The 22570-nt window shown below is 38.8% G+C and overlaps 2 protein-coding genes across 2 annotated transcripts in view; one reads left to right on the forward strand and one right to left on the reverse strand.

Moving 5' to 3' along the window:
• The window catches only part of Dpy (fibrillin-like protein dumpy), a 77215-nt gene that overhangs the window by 21006 nt on the left and 33639 nt on the right, over window positions 1-22570 (forward strand). Inside the window, 16 exon segments of the mRNA XM_074254773.1 lie at window positions 636-691; window positions 767-962; window positions 3342-3446; window positions 3762-3878; window positions 4068-4315; window positions 5149-5398; window positions 6590-6723; window positions 7475-7712; window positions 8119-8376; window positions 8655-8888; window positions 9150-17519; window positions 17610-17747; window positions 18874-19719; window positions 21409-21552; window positions 21670-21747; window positions 22195-22377. Of these exon segments, the coding sequence (XP_074110874.1) occupies window positions 636-691; window positions 767-962; window positions 3342-3446; window positions 3762-3878; window positions 4068-4315; window positions 5149-5398; window positions 6590-6723; window positions 7475-7712; window positions 8119-8376; window positions 8655-8888; window positions 9150-17519; window positions 17610-17747; window positions 18874-19719; window positions 21409-21552; window positions 21670-21747; window positions 22195-22377 (11595 nt within the window).
• Window positions 920-3454, reverse strand: LOC141535537 (uncharacterized). The gene is made up of 7 exons (XM_074255890.1): window positions 3327-3454; window positions 2799-2887; window positions 2566-2726; window positions 2480-2514; window positions 2177-2346; window positions 1951-2058; window positions 920-1047 (listed from the first exon to the last, which is right to left on the reverse strand). The coding sequence occupies exons 3-7, from the start codon at window positions 2575-2577 to the stop codon at window positions 1043-1045; spliced, it is 330 nt and encodes a 109-aa protein (XP_074111991.1). The 5' UTR covers window positions 2578-2726; window positions 2799-2887; window positions 3327-3454; the 3' UTR covers window positions 920-1042.

A 22570-nucleotide genomic window follows, 5' to 3' on the forward strand; every position in this document is an offset into this window, starting at 1 on the left:
TGATTAAAAATTCGATAAATATATATTAATGCATATTTATTTAAAAAAGTCTAAAATTTTTTGTAAATATGAAAAAAAAAAAAAATGTCATTATCATTATTATACTTTCTGTATGCATTTACTTAAATAATTTGCATGTTTAAAAAAAAAAATTCTGAAAGAGAAACTCTCAAATATTTACTCGGTCTTTTTGTATTCAAATATTTAAAAAGTGAAAATTTAAATTAGTAAAACTTCAATATAATATATATGATAATTCTAAAAATAATACCTGGAGAATTTTGTTTGCCGTTCGGAAGTTATTTAACTTTATAATAAAGTTTATAGAAAAAATATAAAATAAAAATAAAATTCCGAATCTCCAAGAAAAATACGTAGGATAAAGCTATAGAACTATATTTAATGGTCATAAAAATGTTTATCTTATTCTCAAATATTTTTTTTTCTCGAATCTTGCTTACGCATCTGTGAAAATCACTAGACCCGAAAGTTTCAATTTTATCCAGGATGTTGATGTTGAATATTTTCATTATAAAACTCAAGATATATTTAATATTAATAATATTACTAAAATTAATATTAATGTTTATAATAATAATAAATTAATTAATTAATAATATTATTTATGATTTCAGCGAAGATGAAACATCTTTGGCCGTTGGTGGTGTACATAATATTATCAATATGTCCCGTAAGTATAAATAATATAAATTATTTATTTTATAATTGATAAATTATTAAATAAAATTTATTTAATTTATTCCAGGCCGACTCCGTGAGAGGAGTTGGACGAGGACCAAAAAGAGAAGTATTTTTTCTAAATTTAGAAGACGGTTACTTCGGCTGTCAAGTAAATGCCTCGACAGATGTACTCCAATTATTGGAACTCTCGAGACTTTGCGATGGAAAAAACGATTGTTACGAAGGGGCCGACGAAGCTCGACAAATACTCAAATGTTCAGGTAAAATTGATTGTATCTTCTTTATAAATTAATTTCATTAGATATTATCACTTATAATCATGTGTGAAGACAACAATTGCTCAAACTGAAAGAAGAAAAAAAAATTAAAGAGATCTAAGTACCCTCTTTGTTTAGAGAATGTTTATAAAAAAATAATATGTAGAAATAATTTTTAAAATATGAGAGATACAAAAGGTTATGGGCCCAGACTTTATTACACAGCGAAAAAAACATAGAAATTTTTCCAATGGTAACATAAGAATTTTTTTCTTTATTAACAAGATAGAAAAATTCATTTATGACATGAAAAAAAATTTTTTTTTCAATTGAAAAAAAAAATAGAAATCGAAAAAACACCATTCTGAAATTTTCAGGATATTTGTAGAAAATGTCAAAGTTTCATATGAAAGAAAGAAAAAAGAAATTAAAATTGTTTATCATCGAGAAATTCGGAGTTTTTTTGGAAAATCTAAAAAATAACGATGAAGATAGATTCGAATAATTTTTTTCTATTTTTTTCCAAAAAGAACATTTAATAAAAAAAATTTTGAAAAAAAAAACGTCCCGATAAGTCAATTTTCGAAAAAGTTATGACAATTTAAGCCACACCGTCCATAGTCTGCTGGATTTTTAATTTTTTCGAAATGTAAAGCAAAATTTGAAAAAAATTTCCTCGAATTTTTTTATCACAAACCGACTGTATATCACTGTTTTATTTTTAAATTATCTGAAATTGCTCGCATGAGAAAATTGTTGTGTAAATTTGTAATTATTAAATTAAATTACATAAATTTTAGTGATAAATGAATTTTTTCTATATCACATGGATATTTCTAACATGTTAATAAAAAAAAAAATTCCCATGTTAATATTGGAAAAATTTCTATGTCAACATAGGAATTTTTCCTATGCAAAAATAGGAAAAATCTCTGTTTTCTTCGCTATGTACAAAAACTATTAAACATACATCTAAATTTTTTATCCCTACCAATGAAAAGAGTAAAAACTGGATTTGTAATCTTCTGTTCCAAGCTTATCTTGTTATTATTCATCAAGTATTGTGAAGACATCTGGATGCAGTCCACAAGTAACTTCTCTGAAAACATAAGTATTTCCTATTACAATTGAATAAATTTTTCCAATGTCAAAATTCGTCTGAAATTATGGAAGATGTTTCTTGATATTCCGACTTCTTAGATTACATTAGTGCATACCCATCAGGATGATAAGTGGAAGATAATGATGATGATACCCATCCCATGAGCCATCAGCATCAGATTTTCCAATGTATCTAGGGAATTGATTTGGTAGCTTAACCCATCGGAGCACGATTGTCGTGATTGCCCTGAGTAACATTACGCCGGTCATGAGAACGTCATAAACTCTGTTAAAAATGAGTGTAGTTAGATTCCAAGTAGTTTTCAAAATAACTAGGAAAGAAATATTGTTAAAACTATTTATTTTTATAGAAGAAGATATAGTAAAATAAAAATAGCAGAGACGCGTTGATTTCCTACCTGTGAGTTCTCAGGTATTCTGTAATTCTGTAATTCTGTAATTCTGTAATTCAGTAATTCAGTAATTCTTATTCTGCAAGTCGTACCCATGTACTCATGTTAGTAGTCTTCCGCGTGGGCAAAGGCGTTACCGTTATGATCCGACGCTCGTCACGCAGTTTGTGATCGTCCAGTCACGCACACATCTCTTAGCTCATGAAACAACTTCATTCCTCTTCACGTCAAGGGTTTACTTGATTCTTTAATTCTAAAAAATAACAACATAGTTTTACTGAAGAAATTTATCATCTTCATACCATTAAAAAAAAATATACATTACATGCATCTATGTTATCAAGAGAATAAGCATAATTTTGTTGCCAGTCTTGATCTGGAGCTGTATTTTTTTATGGTTTTATTTCATTCTCACTGATGGTCAATTTATGATGATAATAATTTATGCTACTTCAAAAATATCTCTAGATAGATAATTAAGAAATGACCTTGTATCTTGTGAACTATTGACATTTTTAAAAATATAAGCTCACCCTGACACTACACTCATCAAGACCTTTCATTTGAGTACCCACATCAATTTTTCATATATTTTATATATTTATATATGAAAAATATATTAAAAATGCAAGTGGGTACTCAAATGAAAGCTCTTGATGAGTGTAATATCGGGATGAGCTTATATTTTGAAAATATAATTATTTAATGATTAAATTTTTCGGAAATTTCCTCAAAAATGTCATTAATTAATTTTAAGATTTATAACAATAGTATTATTTTTTAATAGACATTCTTTATACTAGGAGGGTACTTGGATCTCCCTAAAATTAAAATATAAAAAATATAAATTTACCTAATTTAATTTCAGATGATTGTACTAAAGAGGACGGTACAAAATGTCAGAACGGAGTTTGCCTTGACTCAGTTTGTCATTGCAATGATGGTTTCGGTGGATGTAATTGTCAAGTGCCAGGTAATAATAATTCTCTTCCTTATTACTATTACTTTAGCTATTTTTATTATTTTATACCACAACAAGACCTATACGTTAAGACTTAGACCAATGAGCACTTAGAGAATCCGTTGTGGAGGATCGTAAAATAGTATATAGCTCTTAGATTGAGAGTTGGACTTGGAATTCCAGTTGTTAAATCCTACCATCAATCTAAATGCTGACTGTCTTATCGGACATGTTTTAAATAACTAAATAGCAGCAATTCCGGTTCCCCATTTATTTAATGTCCATCCAGTCTGTAAAATGAAAATAAAAATAAAAAACTTATTACAGATGAGAACGAGTGTAAATACAGGCCCTGTGATATTTTTGCTCACTGTACGAATACTCTTGGTGGATTCCACTGTTCTTGTTACCCCGGTTACCGGGGAGATGGCTTCACCTGCGAAGGTAAGTGCTCGTAGTTAAAAGTAACAGACCTAGATATAAATATAAAATCATTCTTCCTTATTGTTTTGTTCAGTTATAATTTATAAGTTATAACTTATAAGTTATTACTCGGACAAGCACTCCTTTTGATTCGATTTTATTGCACAGTGAACAGTGTAATCTAATGATTTAACGGTTCCATGATTTTAGACATAAACGAATGCGAAGATCCTACGCTCGCGTCCCGATGCGTCGCTAATGCCGAATGCTGCAATTTGCCGGCTAATTTTCTCTGCAAATGCAAGCCCGGGTACAGAGGCGACGGCGAGGTACACTGCGAGGATATTGATGAGTGTCAACTTCCACACTCTTGTGGAGAAAATTCACTTTGTCATAATGTACCTGGTAATTTTACCTGCACATGTCCGCAAGGTTTTACGGGGAATCCCTACGAAAATGTTAGTAATTTTTTTATATCCAGGTTTTATTGCTGTTACCACTAAAAAAAAAAAAAAAAAATTTTATTTTAAGAAATTTAATATTTATTAAAAAAAAATTTTTTTTTTTAATTTCAATGAGTATTAATTAAGCATAAAAAATTTTTAGATGGTACAAATTTTAAATAATACTGAATTGAACAGACTTCTAACAATTTTTTTTATTTTTATCACAATTAAATTATTATAAAAAAATTTAGCAAAAAAATTCAATATGTAAAAATTATTGAAAATTTTAAGTGCAAATTAAAAAAAAAAAAAATATTTTTTTATAGTAATTAATTAGTTATAAAAATTCTAAAAGTTTTCAGATGTCTGCTAATTACAGTATCATAATTTTAAATGACATAAAAAATTTTTTTATAATTTCACTTTTAAATAAAAAAATTATAAAGAAAAAAAAAATTCTATATTTAGAAGCTCTAAAAAATTGTGAACGCAATTTTATAAACCTGATTTATTTTTAATGAAAAGTAAAATTTTTATGTCTGTTAATTTTAGAAAATACTAAAGTTAGCTGCCGCTTTTAATTTTTTAATTTTTTTTTTTCATTTATTAAATTAGAACTGAAAAAAATTTTTTTTAAATTGCACTCATAGTTTTTCAAGTTTTTAAAATATAAATTTTTTTGCAATAATTTTCTGAATAAAAAAAAATTTTTTACATGTCAGCTAATTTAATTTTCATTAATTTAAGTGATTAAAAAAAAAAAAAAAAAAAAAAAAAAAAAAACAGCAATAGAACCTCAACAATAGCTAATTAAAAACAAAAATAAATAAAATAAAAATTTCCAGTGTTACGACATAAATGAGTGCGATAATCCAGGAAGTTGCGGGCATAATGCCCGCTGCATTAATTTACCGGGTGGCTATCGATGCGAGTGTCCAGAAGGATTTGAAGGAAATCCAGAGGATCACTGCCACGACGTTGACGAGTGTGTTCGAAGTCCATGTGGTCGATCAGCCTTGTGTACGAACGTAGACGGGGGTTTCAAGTGTCACTGTCCTGATGGCATGGACGGTGATCCATTCACTGGCTGCAACGGTAATATAATGATTACAATCAATCGCATTTAATGATTATTCGGGCTGGTTGTCAATTTAAAATTTGTCAGGGTTAATTACATGCATTTAACCTAGCTGTACTTACTGCGATTCAAAACCGTTGATAAATTTAATGCTTTTTTTACAAGCTTTAATTAACGTAACAAATGTTTTTTATTTGCATTAATCGAACAGATATCAACGAGTGCGAGTCGAACGACTTGTGCGGCAAGGACTCGAGCTGTGTAAACACTCCTGGAGGATTTGAGTGCCAGTGTCTTCCTGGATATCAACGTGATCCAATTCTAGGTTGCACCGACATTAATGAGTGCCTGCGTGACAATGCTTGTGCACTCAACGCAAAGTGCATTAATATTTATGGATCGTATACATGTGTGTGTCCTCAAGGTTTCACGGGACATGGACTCATTTTATGCGAGAGTCAGTAACATCATTATTATCATTTATCATTATCGTTATCATTATTATACACAGAAAAAAAAATTTACTTAGGTAAAGTACCCAGTAGTCCAAAAAAATTTTTTTTTTTGTATTTCTTTACGTTTCACACAAAAATACGTTGATTCTCGAAAAAAAAATTTTTATACGCCCTTATGGCATTCGAGGTGGGTCCTGGGAGCTATAAGGGCGTATAAAAAAATTTTTTTTTGGAAATCGACATATTTTTTCATGAAATGTGCAGAAATGCAAAAAAAAATTTTTCTTCAAACTAAAAATTTTTTTGGACTTAGAAAAAAAAATACAATTTTTATTATAAGCTCTTCTAGCATCCGGAGAAGAATTTTTCTCTTGATTTAAGTTAATTTTTTCTTCAGTGTATAAAACTAAACTTATTTTAGCAATTCTAATTATCATTAAACAATAAAAATAATAAATACACTGGCATAACTAATTGATCATAATTTAACCATTTGTGTGTGGTGTGTAACAGATGTTAATGAATGCGAGAAAAATCCCTGCGGCGATAATTCCGAGTGTGTGGATACACTTGGAAGCTACCTGTGCCGATGCAACCAGGATTACACCGGCGACCCTTTCAAAGGCTGCACTGGTTAGCTAAACTAATCACTTTAATATTAAATTTTATGTTCTTACCACTTATAATTATTTTCCTTTGCTATTTAGCTGAATGTTTCTTCATAATTAAACTTATTATTTTATTGATATTTAGATATCGATGAGTGTAATGGACCAACGAATCCTTGCGGAGTTAATGCAGTCTGCAGAAATTCCGTTCCTGGGTTCACTTGCGAGTGTCCTCCTGGATACAGCGCCAATCCTAGTCCTTCGGTTGCTTGCGATCAGGTGACTTTTATTATTTACTAGGATAAATTTTTTTTTTTTTTTTTATTAATGATACTCGAGTCAGAAGACATTTAAATATTTTTTTGATTTTTTAAACAAACAAAATAAAAATTAATAATTTCTTAAAATTTTTTTCTAATTTTATTTGTTAAAAAAATCATAAAAATTGTCAAATTTTTCATAATTTTAGTATAAAATATATGACACTAATATTGACAGATATTTTATAATTTTCTTAATTTTTTTTTTTTAGAATAAATAATGGTAAAAAAAATTTTTTTAAAAATTCTATATGAAGAAATTATAAAAAACTATAAATGCAATTTTTCAAAATAATTTTCTAAAATTAATTTATTTGTTAAATAAAATCCGAAAAATGGTCAAATGTTTGCTGCTTCAAATATCATAATTTAATATAATTAAATTTATTTAATGAACGGTTTAAAAAAAGAAATTATTGTACGGATATCTTCTTCGCCATTTTGAATAATTCTTACCTCAAAATTAAATTGTATAATTTTTTTCTTCACAATGATTAAATTATACAATTATTTTTAAAGAGTTTTTAAAAATATTACTATCATCAATAATAAGTCAAAAAAATACAAATCTAAAAAAGATCATAAATTTCTTCTCTCAATCAAGTAAATTTAAATAAAATGCCTCGCGATCAGCTGTATAGTCATAATTCATAATGATGACCTAAAAAAAGGTAAAATAAATAAAAAAAATTAATGAAATCCTTAATTAGACGGACGTAACAACCCTGTGTAAGTCAAACTTCGACTGCGTGAACAACGGCGAGTGCATAGAGGGCCAGTGTTTCTGCAAGGACGGATTCAAGGCCGTTGGAACGGAGTGCGAGGACCTCAATGAGTGCGCAACGAACCTATGCGGGCCGTCTTCAGTGTGTATTAACACCCGAGGAAGTTATCACTGCTCCTGTGAGACCGGTTTCGTTGGAACACCGCCGCAAATACCCTGCAAAGGTACATTACATTGCATATACATACATTTACACACAACCTGAGTTTACACTAGGCACTATAATAAATTAAAATAAATAAAATAGAATAAAAAGAGCAAACCCGTAAGTACTCTTCTTATTTTATTTTATTTGCTATCTTAAAGCATGCAATAGCATTTTTATGCCCTTAGGCCGAAGAGATACTGATTGCCGATAAGACGTTGAGATATGAGGAAGTTACTCGCTCTCATATGCACACTCTTGTATATTTATATATTTATACATATATATATATATATATATATATATATATATATAAAGCAGAGAAGCTCATATTAATAGTCACTCATGATCATGACTCTTACATGAGGCTCTTATATGAGAGTCTTCTTCCTCGTTCAAGCTATTAATGCCCCGTTGATTTTCAGCCCCGTGTGATGGTGTGACCTGCAGCGAGCATGCCTTCTGCAAGCCCGACGGACACGAGGCCTACTGCATCTGCGAGGACGGCTGGACCTTCAATCCGAATGACATCGCCGCTGGTTGCGTCGACATCGACGAATGCGACCCGGTAAACGGGCCTTCTGGTCGCTGTGGTAAAAACTCAATATGTACCAACACGCCTGGCGGTTTCAGTTGTCAGTGCAAGTCCGGTTACTCTGGCAATGCCTTCAAGCAATGCATGGGTACTTATTATTTTATATTTTATTATTACACGACTCATTATGCGAAGCATCAGAAAGTGCTTTACGATCGAAAAATTTTTTTCGCCTCATTTCGGCAACTATTTTTAGCTGTTTATTAATAATTTATAATTAAATGAGCATTATGAGCCGTGCACTTTTGGATTTTCCAAACTTTTTTATGTTTTTATTATATTATATTAAAAAGCAATATCTAGATATGATACTTACTCGTGTGCTTATGCCATGTGGGAGTCGATTAATCTGCGGTTTTATTTCAGACGTAGACGAGTGTGCAAGGCCTGACGCCTGCGGTCATGGTGCCACTTGCACCAATACCAATGGTGGATATACATGCGCTTGTCCCGAGGACACGATACCTGATCCAGATCCTTATACCAAGTGCGTTGGAGTTGTCACCTGTGAAGCTGATGCTGATTGTCCTGGTAATGCTATTTGTGACCTGGCCAAGAGGTGTCTTTGTCCGGAGCCTAATATTGGAAATGATTGTCGACGTAAGTTTTATTAATTTTTTTTTTATTGTAAAAAAAAATTCAAAAGTAGAATTAAAGAATTTTTATTTAAATTATTTTGTTAGCAATAATTTATCTTAGAATAAAAATAAAAAAAATAATCAAATGTCTGTTGATTTTTCAAGCTAAAACAATAAGAGAAACAATGTTCTTTGAAATAAACATATCCTGTTGACATTAATTTAAAAGAGCTTGTAAATTTATGGATACATAATCATTATATTATGGTAATTACCATTGCAGATCCTTGTGAAGATGTATCCTGCGTACCAAACGCCCATTGTATGATCCTAAACGACATAGCTACTTGTCTATGCAGCAACGGCTTCACCGGTAAACCGGGCGTAAAGAGCGGTTGTACGGATATAGATGAATGCGCAGTAAATCCTTGCCCACCAGGAGCAGTATGCAACAATGAAGCGGGTTCATTCTCTTGTCAGTGTCCTAGCGGCACCACCGGAGACCCTTACAATGGCGGGTGCAAGGAAACAGCAGTGCCGCACGTATGTGGTCCGAATTCGCCTTGTCCAGCCGGCGAGCAGTGTGTAAAAGATGAATTCGTCGGTAGCAACGTGTGCATTTGCCAGCAGAGATACACCCGGGATCCTGAAACCGGAAAATGTCGAGACGTTAATGAATGCCTGGAGCACCGGGACAAGCCACCCTGTGGCGTGAACGCGATATGTAAAAACCTACCAGGAAGTTATGACTGTCAGTGCTTGTCCGGGTTCCACGGGAATCCCTTCACCCTCTGCGAGGAGTGCAACAGCATCGAGTGCCAATGTCAGCCGCCTTATAAGATCGTAAATGATAAATGTATGCTAGCGGGCTGTTCCGGAGGTGAACCGTGTCCAAAGGGTGCCGAGTGTATCACGATAGCCGGCGGAGTGAGTTATTGCGCCTGTCCAAAGGGCTACAGCACCCAACCAGACGGCTCCTGCGAAGATATAAATGAGTGTACAGAAGGTCGTCAAGTTTGCGGGTATGGAGCTGAATGTATTAATCGTCCAGGATCTTACGAGTGCGTTTGTCCTCACGGTTATGGTGGAGATCCCTACAATGGATTGTGCTCTCCAGCACAAAAAAGATGCACAAGTGATAACGAATGCAAGGCAAATGAAAAATGCGTCCAGCCTGGCGAGTGTGTTTGTCCTCCGCCTTTCTACACCGACGCCTTGGATGGAAATCACTGCAAAAACCCGTGCGATAGGTTCCCTTGTGGGATGAATGCCAAATGCACGCCCAGCGACCCTCCGAGATGCATGTGCGAGACCGGTTATGAAGGAGATCCTCAGCACGGGTGCGTTGACGTTAACGAATGTATCAACAATCCCTGCGGACACGGTGCTTACTGTCTGAACAATCGCGGCGGACATATCTGCGAGTGTCCCAAGGGATCAGTTGGCGATCCTTACGGTTCCGGGTGTACTGGTGGCATCCAGCCACGACAAGAATGCTCCAGCAACAATGACTGCGAGAATTACCTAGCTTGTGTCCAAGGGAGCTGCGTTAATCCTTGCGATAACGTCCCGTGTGGTCCCAATGCCTATTGTGAGCCAGATAAACACGTTCCTTGGTGCAGATGTGTCGTGGGATTCACCGAGGGAAGCAACAATGAGTGTGTTTCGCAATGCGACGGCTTTGTCTGCGGAGCTGGCGCCCAGTGCATTGTTTCTTATGATGGTCCCACTTGCAAATGCATCGAAGGGTTCATGGGAAATCCTTTCCCGGGTGGCCAGTGTGTTCCTGACATCTGTTCACCTGAAATTCCGTGTGCTGAGCCCAGTGTTTGCATCGGCGGAAGGTGTAAGCGAAGATGCGAGGGCGTAGTTTGTGGAATTGGCGCGAGCTGCGATCCTCAGACAAATAAATGCGTCTGCAATCCTTATTTTGTTGGAAATCCTGATCTTCTTTGCATGCCACCGATTGAACCTCCACGCTGCGAGCCTTCTTGCGGAGACAACGCGCACTGCGAGTACGACGTCGCTGGTTTTAAGTGCGTTTGCAATCCAGGAACTACCGGGAATCCGTATCAAGGATGTGGCGTTCAGAAGAAATCAGAGTGTACTAATTCGATTTGTGGAAAAGACGCTAATTGTCACGCTGGACCCAACGCGATTGAGTGTGTCTGTCCGCGAGGATTCGCCGGTAATCCTTACATCCAGTGTCATGACATCAATGAGTGCAGTGGAAACGCCTGCGGAAGTAATGCAGTGTGTCTTAACACCGTCGGCAGTTATGATTGCAGGTGCAAAGAAGGATTCTTTGGAAATCCCTTCGTCGGGTGCCTGGCTATCGAATCTGGACCTTGTACGGATCCAGCGACTTGTCGCTGCAGCAATGAAGTTCCGTGTCCTTACAGTCATACATGCGTCGAAGGAAGGTGCGTTAACAAGTGCAGTAACACCCAATGTGGTCCCAAGGCTGATTGTCAAGACGGAAATTGTATTTGTCCCTCAGGATACATTGGAAATCCTCATGATTTGGTCAAAGGATGTCATCTCAAAGCTCACTGCTCCAATGATCTTGATTGCGAGTCGCAGCAGATTTGTTTCCAAGTCGGCAAAGGCGTAAGGAAGTGCGTAGACGCTTGCAGTAAGCTTCAGTGCGGCCCTAACGCACTCTGTGTTACACAAAATCATGTTTCATCTTGCATTTGCATTGATGGGTACTTTGGAAATCCAAGTAATCTCGTAGACGGATGCCAACCTGATAGATCAATTGCTCCGCCAGTTTGTTCAAGCGATTCCGACTGCGCTGAGGGTTACTTCTGCATTTTGCTGGACAATGGGATTCATGACTGCATCAACCCGTGCAGTAAAGTAGTCTGTGGCGTTTACCAACACTGCGAGCCTGATGGAAGTGGTCACGCGACTTGCAAGTGTCAGGATGGATACGAGTGGAATCCCGTGACTTCAAACTGCGAGAAGCCATCAGTGCCCGATTGCATTGCTGACAGTGATTGCCATTCAACGGAAGCTTGCAGACCAGACGCTTTGGGAGTTCTGAAGTGTATTTCATCTTGCAAATCATTCACCTGCCCTCTGAACTCTCAGTGTGTGGCTAACAATCATCAAGCAGCCTGTGAATGCCTCTTAGGATTCGCAGGAAATCCAAATGACCGCCAAGGCTGCCAGAGCGCTAGACAAAACAGGTGTTCCACGGACTCCGAGTGTTCAGAAGACCAAACCTGCAAGACTTCCAACGACGGGGCGTTACTTTGCCTTCCGGTTTGCGACTTTGTTACCTGCGGGCCTGGAGCAATCTGTGTGGTTAACAACCATGTTGCTAACTGCGAGTGTCCTCCAGGATTATACGCCGGAGATCCTAATGGAGCAAACGGATGCAAACCAGTCCCGTGTGTCTATAATATTGACTGTCCGCCTACTCAACTGTGCGACCGTCTTAGTCACACTTGTCACGACGTTTGCGAAGAAAACGCCTGTGGGACCAACGCAGTGTGCATTGCGAACGATCACTGCGCGATCTGCCAATGTCCGCCAGGCTTCAAAGCGAATCCAATAGCCGATGTAGAGTGTGTGGGCGTCGAAGCCTGTAATCCGAACCCCTGTCATCCTACGGCGATTTGCGTGGTTGGAGCTGCTGATTCTCCTGTTTGCCAGTGTCAACCCGGTCAAGTGGGAGACCCTTACGGTTCAGGGTGCCAACCAGAGGGCTCCTGTGTCTCCAACAAAGATTGTCCCAAGCAATCAATGTGCCAGAACCACCGCTGCATAAACCCATGCGAAGACGCCTGTGGAAAGAACGCGATATGCGAGATAATAAATGGCGAGCCGATTTGCCGATGTGTTAATCGATTTGTTCCGTCAGTAGAAGGCCCGCAGAACGGATGCGTGCGTGGAACTAATTATTGTCTCACTTCAGCTGACTGTGACGATGGTAATTGTCTGGACGGGCAGTGTCGTGCCGTTTGTAGATCTACCGACGACTGCGCGCAGGGAGAGAAATGTATCAAAAGTGTTTGCTCGGTTCCTTGCGTTACTCCCAGCCAGTGTCAAGCCGATCAGACTTGTTATAACGGAGCGTGCATATTGGGCTGTCGCAGCAGCAAGAGTTGTCCCTCAGACCAGTCGTGCATCAACAATCGGTGTCAGAATCCATGTTCGTTAAAAGAAAACGTCTGCGGAGCGAACGCCATCTGCAACTGCATCGATCACGCGACTTCTTGCTCATGTCCTGCGGGCTTCTCAGGGAATCCGACACCTCAGCAAGGTTGCGTGCGAGTCCCCAACATCTGCCACTCGAACCAAGACTGTCCAGCTCAACACTTCTGCGACAAAGGATTCTGTCAGTGCTCGTGTTCCTCCAAGAATGATTGCGCTCAAGGCGAACGCTGCAAGAACGGCTACTGCGCTAAAGTTTGCTACGGGAACGGAAACTGCTTGCCTGGAGAACTTTGTGTTGATGGAAGCTGCGAGATTGGATGCACTTCAGACACTGGGTGTCGCGCTGATGAAGTTTGCATCAACGGAAAGTGTAAATGTAGCCACGGTTTCATTGCTGGACCTGACACTTGCTTGGACATCAACGAGTGCGAAGAACATCCTTGCCACCCCAGCGCGGAGTGTATCAACCTCCACGGTACTTACAAGTGTGTTTGTCCTCAAGGAACCGCTGGAGATCCAGTTGGTACTGGTTGCTTGACGCCACATCAGTGTGAGAACCATCATGATTGTCCGGATTTGCAGTCTTGCATCCACTTCAGCTGCGCAGATCCTTGCAGTCTCGTCGATTGCGGGCCTAATACGATCTGCTCGGTCATAGATCACGTCGCGGGATGTCAATGCCAGTCAGGATACATTGGAGACGCTTCGGGATGCTTTAAGGTTGAATGTCTTACAGACAACGAGTGCCCGAAAGACAAGTACTGCAACTTGGAAAGCAATAAGTGTGTTAGTCCATGCAACAGAGTCAACTGTGGGTACGGAATCTGCATAACTGTGAAACACAACGCCGTTTGTCAATGTCATCCAGGATACGGATTGATTGGAGATACTTGCCTGGACGTTGATGAATGTCTGGACTATCCTTGCCATTCTACAGCAGTTTGCCAGAACACCGAAGGTTCCTTCTACTGCTCTTGTCCGCATGGCCTCGTTGGAGATCCCATTGGTCTAGGCTGCAAGCTTCCCGGCGACTGTTTTGCGGACAATGACTGCCCTAATTCCGCGTCTTGCATTGACAACACCTGCAGGAATCCTTGCGTCATTCCGAATACTTGCGGTCACAACGCCGAATGTCTTGTCCGGAACCACGTTCCCGAGTGTCGTTGCGCTGGACAAAGCTCAGGAAACCCCAAAATTGAGTGCATCAGATTCGAATGTAACTACCACAGCGACTGTGGACCCTCCCGCGCTTGCTTCGACAACAAATGCGTGGATCCTTGCTCAGTTCCAAATGTCTGTGGTCAAGGAGCTGACTGTTCTTCGCTGAACCACTCGGCAGTGTGTACCTGCCAACCTGGAGGCACTGGAGATCCTAATTTAGGATGCACTCCCGTTCAATACTGTAAGACTGATAGCCAGTGTCCCACTGGAGCTTCCTGCAACGGAGGAATCTGCACTGCGCTTTGTACTTCAATAAGAGACTGCATCGGCGACCAATTGTGTATCGACGGACTTTGCCGACCGACTTGCAAGTCAAACTCGACTTGTCCCGAGTACCAGTACTGCCAGAACAACATTTGTATTCAAGAACTGCGCTGCACTTTGGACAACGACTGCGGGTACGACGAAAAATGCATCAGGAACAATCTTGGACAAGCAGAGTGTCGTCAAGCCTGCGAACTGATTCTCTGCGGAAGGAACGCAGGGTGTAAGTCTGACAACCACAAAGCTACTTGCACCTGCGACCGCGGGTTCTTCGGTGATGCTTATGATGACAAGATGGGCTGCCAGCCGATTGAGTGCGAGAGCCACAACGACTGCTCTGATGAAAAGATCTGTGACTTGCACAAGTGTAGGATAGCTTGTCTCGCGCACAATCCTTGCGGTCAAAACGCCATCTGCTCGACGAACAACCACCAGCAAGTCTGCACCTGCCAACCTGGATACACTGGAGAGCCAACTCGTGGTTGTGATCTCATAGACTTCTGTCTTAACTCGCCTTGCGCTCCAGGCGCTGTTTGCACCAATTCTCGCGGGTCTTACCGCTGCCACTGCCAATTAGGAACCGTAGGAGACGCTTACAACAGCGGGTGCCAAACCCCGGTTGAGTGTCTCAGAGACCAAGACTGCCCAATTACTGCCAGGTGCATCGAAATCAACGGAGTTCCCAAGTGCGCTGACGTGTGTTCAAGAGTTCGCTGCGGTCCTAACGCTGAATGCATCCCAGGTGAGCACGTCGCGTCCTGCAGCTGCAGACTCGGCTACGATGGAGATGCCAATGATCTCAGAGTAGGTTGCCGTCCTTTGCCGACTGCTTGTTTCACTTCTTCAGAGTGTCCTGCTAATACTTACTGCTACGAAAACATCTGCAGACCATCGTGCCAGTCTGATGAAGAGTGCAACCTCACTGACCGGTGTCTCAACGGTCAGTGTCTAGATCCTTGCGAGATTCGTACCGCTTGTGGAATAAACGCTGATTGTCAGGTTAACAATCACATCAAGCGCTGCAGTTGTCCTCCAGGATTCACTGGAAACTCCGAAGTTGAGTGCGTAAGACTCCCAGTTTCTTGCAACGGAGACGAAGACTGCAGCCTTGGAAACACCTGCAGGGACAATGTTTGTCTTCCAACCTGTACTTCAGACAATCAATGCGCGTTTAACGAAAAATGCGTGCGCGGAAACTGTCTACTGACTTGCAGACTGGACAACGATTGCTTCCTAGGTCACATCTGCTTGAACAACATGTGTTCTTACGGCTGCCGAGGAGACGAAGACTGCAACGCGAATGAAGCTTGCGCCTCCAACAAATGTGTAAATCCTTGCGACGTAACTCCTTGCGGCCCTAACGCTAATTGCATTGCGACTAATCAACGGGCCTCTTGCGCTTGTCCTGATGGATTTATGCCGAATCCTTCCGCTCGGATAGCTTGTCTGCGAGCTCCAGGACCTTCGTGCCAAGCTAACAGAGACTGTCCATTAGGAGCGGCGTGTGTCGCCGGTTCCTGCGTGGCAGTCTGCTCTTCTAACGCGAACTGTTTGAGCAACGAACGTTGCGACTCTTCAGGAATTTGCCGAGCGCTTTGTCGGCAGGACGAAGACTGTCGCAGCGGTGAGATTTGCGAAGGTCTTGTTTGTCTTGCTGGTTGCCGAGCTGAGATTGAGTGCGCAGAAAACTTGTCTTGCATCAACAACCAGTGCGTGGATCCTTGCAGTCTTCCAGATTGTTGCGGTACAAACGCCAATTGTGCGATGCTCAATCACCAGAAACAGTGCAGCTGTCCAGCTCCGTTGGTTGGAGATCCTTTGACTGGATGTCGCCGGAACTTCATTCCTTGCAGTGACTCTTGTCCTCCAGGTCACACCTGCAACAGAGGATCCTGCTACGCGACCTGCAGGAGCGACTCAAACTGCCTGAATGACGAACGCTGTGAAGCAGGAGTCTGCAAAGCGATCTGCAACACCGATGATCATTGTTCTCCCGGTCAGATCTGCGAGAACCGAATCTGCGAACTGGGATGTCGCAGCGACAACGCTTGCTCCAACGATGAGTCTTGCATCAACAACAGGTGCCAGAGTCCTTGCGAAGGCGGCAAAGCTTGCGGAGAATGCGCCGGCTGCAGAGTCGTCAATCACGCCGCGCAATGCAGCTGTCCGCCAAACTACTACGGAAACGCATTGATAAGCTGCACCAAGTCCCCCGTTCCTTGTGACGGAGTCTGCGAGTGCGACGAGATCGGTTACTGCGTCAGAAGCTGCTCTGTAAACGAGAACTGCGCTTGTGGAGAAGTTTGCGACCATGGAAAGTGTCGCATCAAGTGTGACGCTAACAACTCCTGCAAGAAGGGCTACATCTGCAATTCTGGACTCTGCTTAGCTGGATGTCGAACTCACAGCGACTGTCCGACGTCTCTGTCGTGCAACAACGGACAGTGCGAGGATCCTTGTCTCTACAACGGATCTCCATGTGGAATCAACGCGCTCTGCAAGGTCTCAGGACATCGCGCAGTCTGTTTGTGTCCAGAAGGCTATCAAGGTGAACCAAGCCAGGAGTGCTACCAGTTGGAGTGTCTTCGTCACGAGGACTGCGAACCTACCAAACGGTGCAGCGATGATGGAGTCTGTACTAATCCTTGTCTTCAACACGGAGTCTGCGGCTTCAACGCGCAGTGTCGCGTTGTTGATCGCACTGCTCAGTGCTCCTGCCCACCAGGACACTACGGAAATCCGAAGATCAATTGCAAACCTGGCACTGATGAGTGTCTCAGGAGACCTTGTGGTGTCAACGCCAAGTGTCGCGAAACTGCTGGTGGATTCGAGTGCAGTTGCGCTCCAGGCTGCTACGGTGATCCCCATCAGGTCTGTATCTGCGATGACGATCTTTGCAGAGACACCAGCTGCGGGGTCAAGGCTGCTTGTCGGGTTTATAACAACCAACCTCAGTGCTACTGTCCTCCGGAGTATCCTGCTGGCGATCCTATGCATGAATGTAAGTTAATTAATTATATCGAACTACCTTATTTATTATTTTAATTTTATCAGATTGTTTCTAATCTCTTTCCTGGATTTTAAAATTTAGGTAGCGTTGATCGAAGCTCGCTCGACTGCAGAACAATCGGTTGTGGTAAGGGCGCAGAATGTATTCGCGATGGTACCATTTTTGTCTGTAGATGTCCTCCAGGTACCACTGGATCTCCAGATGCTGAATGCAAGACCGGTATGTACTCAACTGATACGTTTAATTAGCTAATAATTTAGTTTTAAATCATTTAATCCGGCACTTTGTGACATAATTATAGTTTTAACGCGTAGATTTTTTTTTTTTAATTAAAATTTATAACCGTGTGTTTATTTAAAAAAGTTTAAAATATTAATACCGTTTTTAACTAGTTACTTAACAGTGTAATCGTTAACACTGAGAGACAGATGTGACCCAGGCAGCTGGTGCCTGTACAATTTATTTATTTGTGCCCAGATTTTTTTTTTGTATATATTTGTTAGGATTGTACATAATTTTATATACACCTGTGCGTGTCTCACATATAACAGCATACGAAGAATGTTCTTAGGTCCTTTATAATAATTTTATTTTATTTAATGTAAAAAAAATTATGTACTTAATTGTGTTGTAAATATTTATATAAATTAATGGTAAAATAAGGAGATGGATAATAAGAACATTCTTGTATACCCATGCTTAAAGAATAATCGCAGTGCCGTGATTTTTTCCAATTATTTTTCTACTTTCAAAGTCTTTCCGGGGGCTTGTGTGTAAATATACGCTATCGGCTATTTCTACTGAGGATACGGCTCAAAATGTTTTTTTTTTTTTTTTTTTTTTTTTTTTTTATCGTCGCGTTAAATTATATTGTTTTGAACAAAAGTGACAATTAAGATGGTTGATTGCGGTGTTTGGGTTTATGACAAAATATTATCAACAAAATAAAAAAAAAAAAATTTTTTTACATTGCTAAATAAAGAAGTTTCACTTAAAAAAATATTTTAACTTCCAATAAAAAAATTTTTTTTGAAATAAATTAAAAAATAAATTTTGTCAGAAATATTTTGTCTTATTCCCAAAAGCAGCCTCACCAAAAAGACAATAAGTGAGATCTATAAATACGCGAAAGCATGTGGTTTTGTGTTATTTGTGAGAAATTTTCTCTCCACCATCACCATCATTTATTCTATATAAATTGCTTTATTTTTTCTTTTTTTTTCCTCTCCTTCCCTTGAATACCCGGCACCCAAATGCAACAATCCTCAACCCTGAAACAAAAACAATGAATTATGACTTGCAAAACAAAATAAAAATAAAAATAAATCGTGAAATCCATGATTAGAACGAGAGTGTACCAGTGACTCGGAGTGTCCAAACGAGAAGTCCTGTATAAACCTCCACTGTCTGGATCCATGCCTGCTAAGAGGCGCTTGCGGGAAGAACGCGTTGTGCCGGGTGGTTCTGCACAAGCCGCGATGTACCTGCCCGCAGTGTTACGTGGGAATGCCCCAGACGTCGTGCAAGCCAGATCCAAAATGCGAGTCGCAATACCCGCGTCCAAGCCCGCCGCGAATAGGCTGCAAGAAAGACGCAGACTGTCCTGAGACTTTGGCGTGCAACGGCGTGACTGGAGAATGCCGGGACCCCTGCACTAGCAGTATCACGTCGACGAGCATCAGCAACACTTCTGCGATCATCACCGGAACCAGCAACCACGGCTGCGAACCGAACAAGCGCTGCCAGGTCCGGGATCACCAGCCTATGTGCGTCTGCAAGCACGGGTTCGTCGTTAATGACGTCGGAGAACTGACCTGCGCTCCCGACACGGCTTCCTGTGCCCGAGACGTTGACTGTCCGTCAAATGCGGCTTGCATTCACGGAAAATGCCAGAACCCATGCACCTCACGATTGAAGCAATTGGCTCCCTGTCCAGCAGACAAGCTCTGCGACGTGCTTGATCATCGTCCCATTTGCATTTGCACCCAGAACTGCAATCCTTCCCTGTCCATTTGCCTACGAGACAGTGGCTGCTCACCGGACTTGGCCTGCCGGAACTATAGATGTGTGGATCCATGCCGCAACTCTACTTGCCCTGCTGACGCCCCCTGTTACGTCGAGGATCACAAGCCCGTCTGCAAGTTCTGTCCCCTTGGTTTCGTACCTGATACTAAATACGGATGCATGAAAGGTAAACACCAGAACGTATGATCTGCAGAACAGAAAACCTCACCACTTCAATTATTATATATTTTTTTTATCAATAACCATCATCATTATTATGTTTATAATAATTGTTCATTAAATGATCATGTTGTCATTACTCTTGCTCACCATTTCCATGTCCTATGACATCCGGGATTGTGTTTTTCCTTCTCTATGTCAACTTATTCTTCTGTTTCAACTATCGTATCTTTTAAGGTTTTATCTTAGATGGTGTCTTTTACTTCTTTAAGTCATTCTGATCTTCATGTGGATTGTTAGTGGTTGAAATTATTTGAGCATGATTGGGAAATTGGATATTTAAGATTTAGTTTAAGTAAATCTGGTTTTTTTTTTTTTTTTTATCTAAAAATTAGAAAATTAAAATTATTTTACTTTAAATGAATTAAAAAAAAAAAAAATCTTATTATTGTAAAAAATTCTAGAGGTCATTTTTTAATTATCTTATAACCTAAATTCTCGATATTAAAATTGAGAATTAAAAAATTGTTTGATTTTTTTTTTTGTAAACAAATAAATTAAAAATAATTAAGAAAATTAAGTAAAATTTTCTTTATGATAATTTATTTGTTAAAAAAAAAAAAAAAAAAAAAAAAAAAAAAAAAAAAAAAAAAATTTTTAAATGGTTGGCTGGCTACAATAACAATCCGCCATTTTTACGCTCAAATGAAAAAAAAAACACTGATCAAAAAATAATTGATAAAAATTAAATTTCTAATTTGAAAATTTTTCATTTCAACAACAGCGAAAAAAAAAAATTATAAAGCCAACAAAATTCCAACTCCTGCTTGAATAATTTCAAATGAAGACAATGATTCCAAAAAAAGAAGTATCACCATAAACAACTGTCCTTACATCTGTACTCTTATTGTGGTAATTGGAGCTCTGCGAGCCTAGTCGAATTATTTCAGGTTCTGGTAAAATATTGATCTGGATGTGCCCTGTGACTTACCGATAGCCTGTCCTCTGCCGATCGCGGCCCTGCTGGACCAACGTTTATTATTTCTCCTTCCGTTGCATCTGTCTCTGCAAAAAAATAAAATAATAAATACTCATATTTATATTTATATTTATTATTAATAATCCACGAAGAAACAGCAACACCTCTGACAATATTTACCTCTACAGCTTTTATTATTAATGCATGGTAGTTAGACATGTAGGATTGTGCTGATAGTCTTGATTAATAGCACAAGTACTTAGAACACGCTTCTTTATTTGTTATTTTTATTAACTTAACTATTTTTATCTTCTATTGTTAATATTTATCCACAGCGTCTTGAGACAGTCATCAAGATAAATCACCAGTGATTACCAGGAATTACAGGATTGCATTTACCATGTAGCATAAAGCTCAACCAACATATATATCAATCTTCCTCTTTTATTATTTAAATATTTATTCATTAAAATACGAGCCCTTGTCTTTTATCACTCAACAATCTTTACTTCTCCTTTATCACTGTCCTTTATTTTCTCCAGCGTTTGGGCTTGATTAATCTGTTAGAACCACGTAGTTAAAAAAAAAAAAAAAAAAAAAAAAAATTATTATTATCAAATAATCAATCCCTTCAACAAAATATTTATTTATTAATAAAATTTAAACATATCTTTAATTAGCAAGCAGACTTTTACTCATGAATATTTATTTTGATAGATGTCAAGTGCTCCGACCACGGCGACTGTCCTTCACAACTGGCTTGCATTAATCAGCAATGCTTGAATCCTTGTACTCTCGGAAATCCTTGTGATTACGTTGAAGAATGTCACGTCCAAGATCATCGACCGGTTTGCGTTAAAGGTAACCTATCATCAGCCCATTTATCTAACTCTTAGATTTCTTTATGATGTTGTTTCTTTTAGACTTTATCTTTTATCCATCTAGAAAATTTTTATTAACCATTACTTTTATTTTCAGCCAATGATAAATCTTCCGGATGTCCATACTGTCCACTAGGCCATCAGTGTGATACTTCAACCAACACCTGCATTAAAGGTATATACTTTTTTTTTATCACACTTGTATATATCCAGTGTAAATACAAGCAATCAGAGGTTCGATTTATCGCACCTGGAATGCTACAAATGTTTTATACACCTTTTTTTGTCAATTAAGACTAGTTTTTCAAGATCAGTAGATTTTTTTATTTGATATTTAAATTTTTATTTTAAAAATAAAAATTGCAACATGCAATCAGAAAGTTTCAATATTTTTGATGGCAATAGGCACAGCAAAATAATACTTGATTAGTCCTAAATTGATATATACATTTAAATTGACATTCATCAGTCACGTATAAATTAAAACACATGACACTCGCACACTGCTCAACTCGAAGACCTAAAACAATAGTCCTAGCCATTGAATTATAAATAAATCACTTGGTCCTTCATCTTCGAGTTTGCACTGGGTCTTTATGGGCACCTTTCTCTCTTTCTTTAGCCGGTTGCAAAAGCGACAACGACTGCCCGCTGTGGGAGATCTGCATCGGACATATCTGCCAGGACCCTTGTCACATCAAAAACCCCTGTGCTGCTCACGCTGTCTGTATCAACACGAATCACGGTACTGATTGTAGCTGCGAAGAAGGCTACCACGGAAATGCATTCAGTCTTTGCAGTCCTGGTAAGAGTCAATTATAAAAAATATTATTACTGACAAAAAATTATTCTTTATTGAAGAGAAATTCTTAAAATAAAACAATGTTCTCTTCAAAATAATTTTCTTGGATCAAGAATACTTTTCTTAAATAAAGATAGTTTTTTTTTTTTTTTTTTATCAGTAATTTTAATAAAAAATCTTTCAAATAATTACTTAA

The sequence above is a fragment of the Cotesia typhae genome, unplaced genomic scaffold (genome assembly GCF_013202065.1).
Source record: "Cotesia typhae breed Kobodo isofemale line unplaced genomic scaffold, CoteBio_Ctyphae contig_10, whole genome shotgun sequence".
NCBI classification, from domain to species: domain Eukaryota; kingdom Metazoa; phylum Arthropoda; class Insecta; order Hymenoptera; family Braconidae; genus Cotesia; species Cotesia typhae.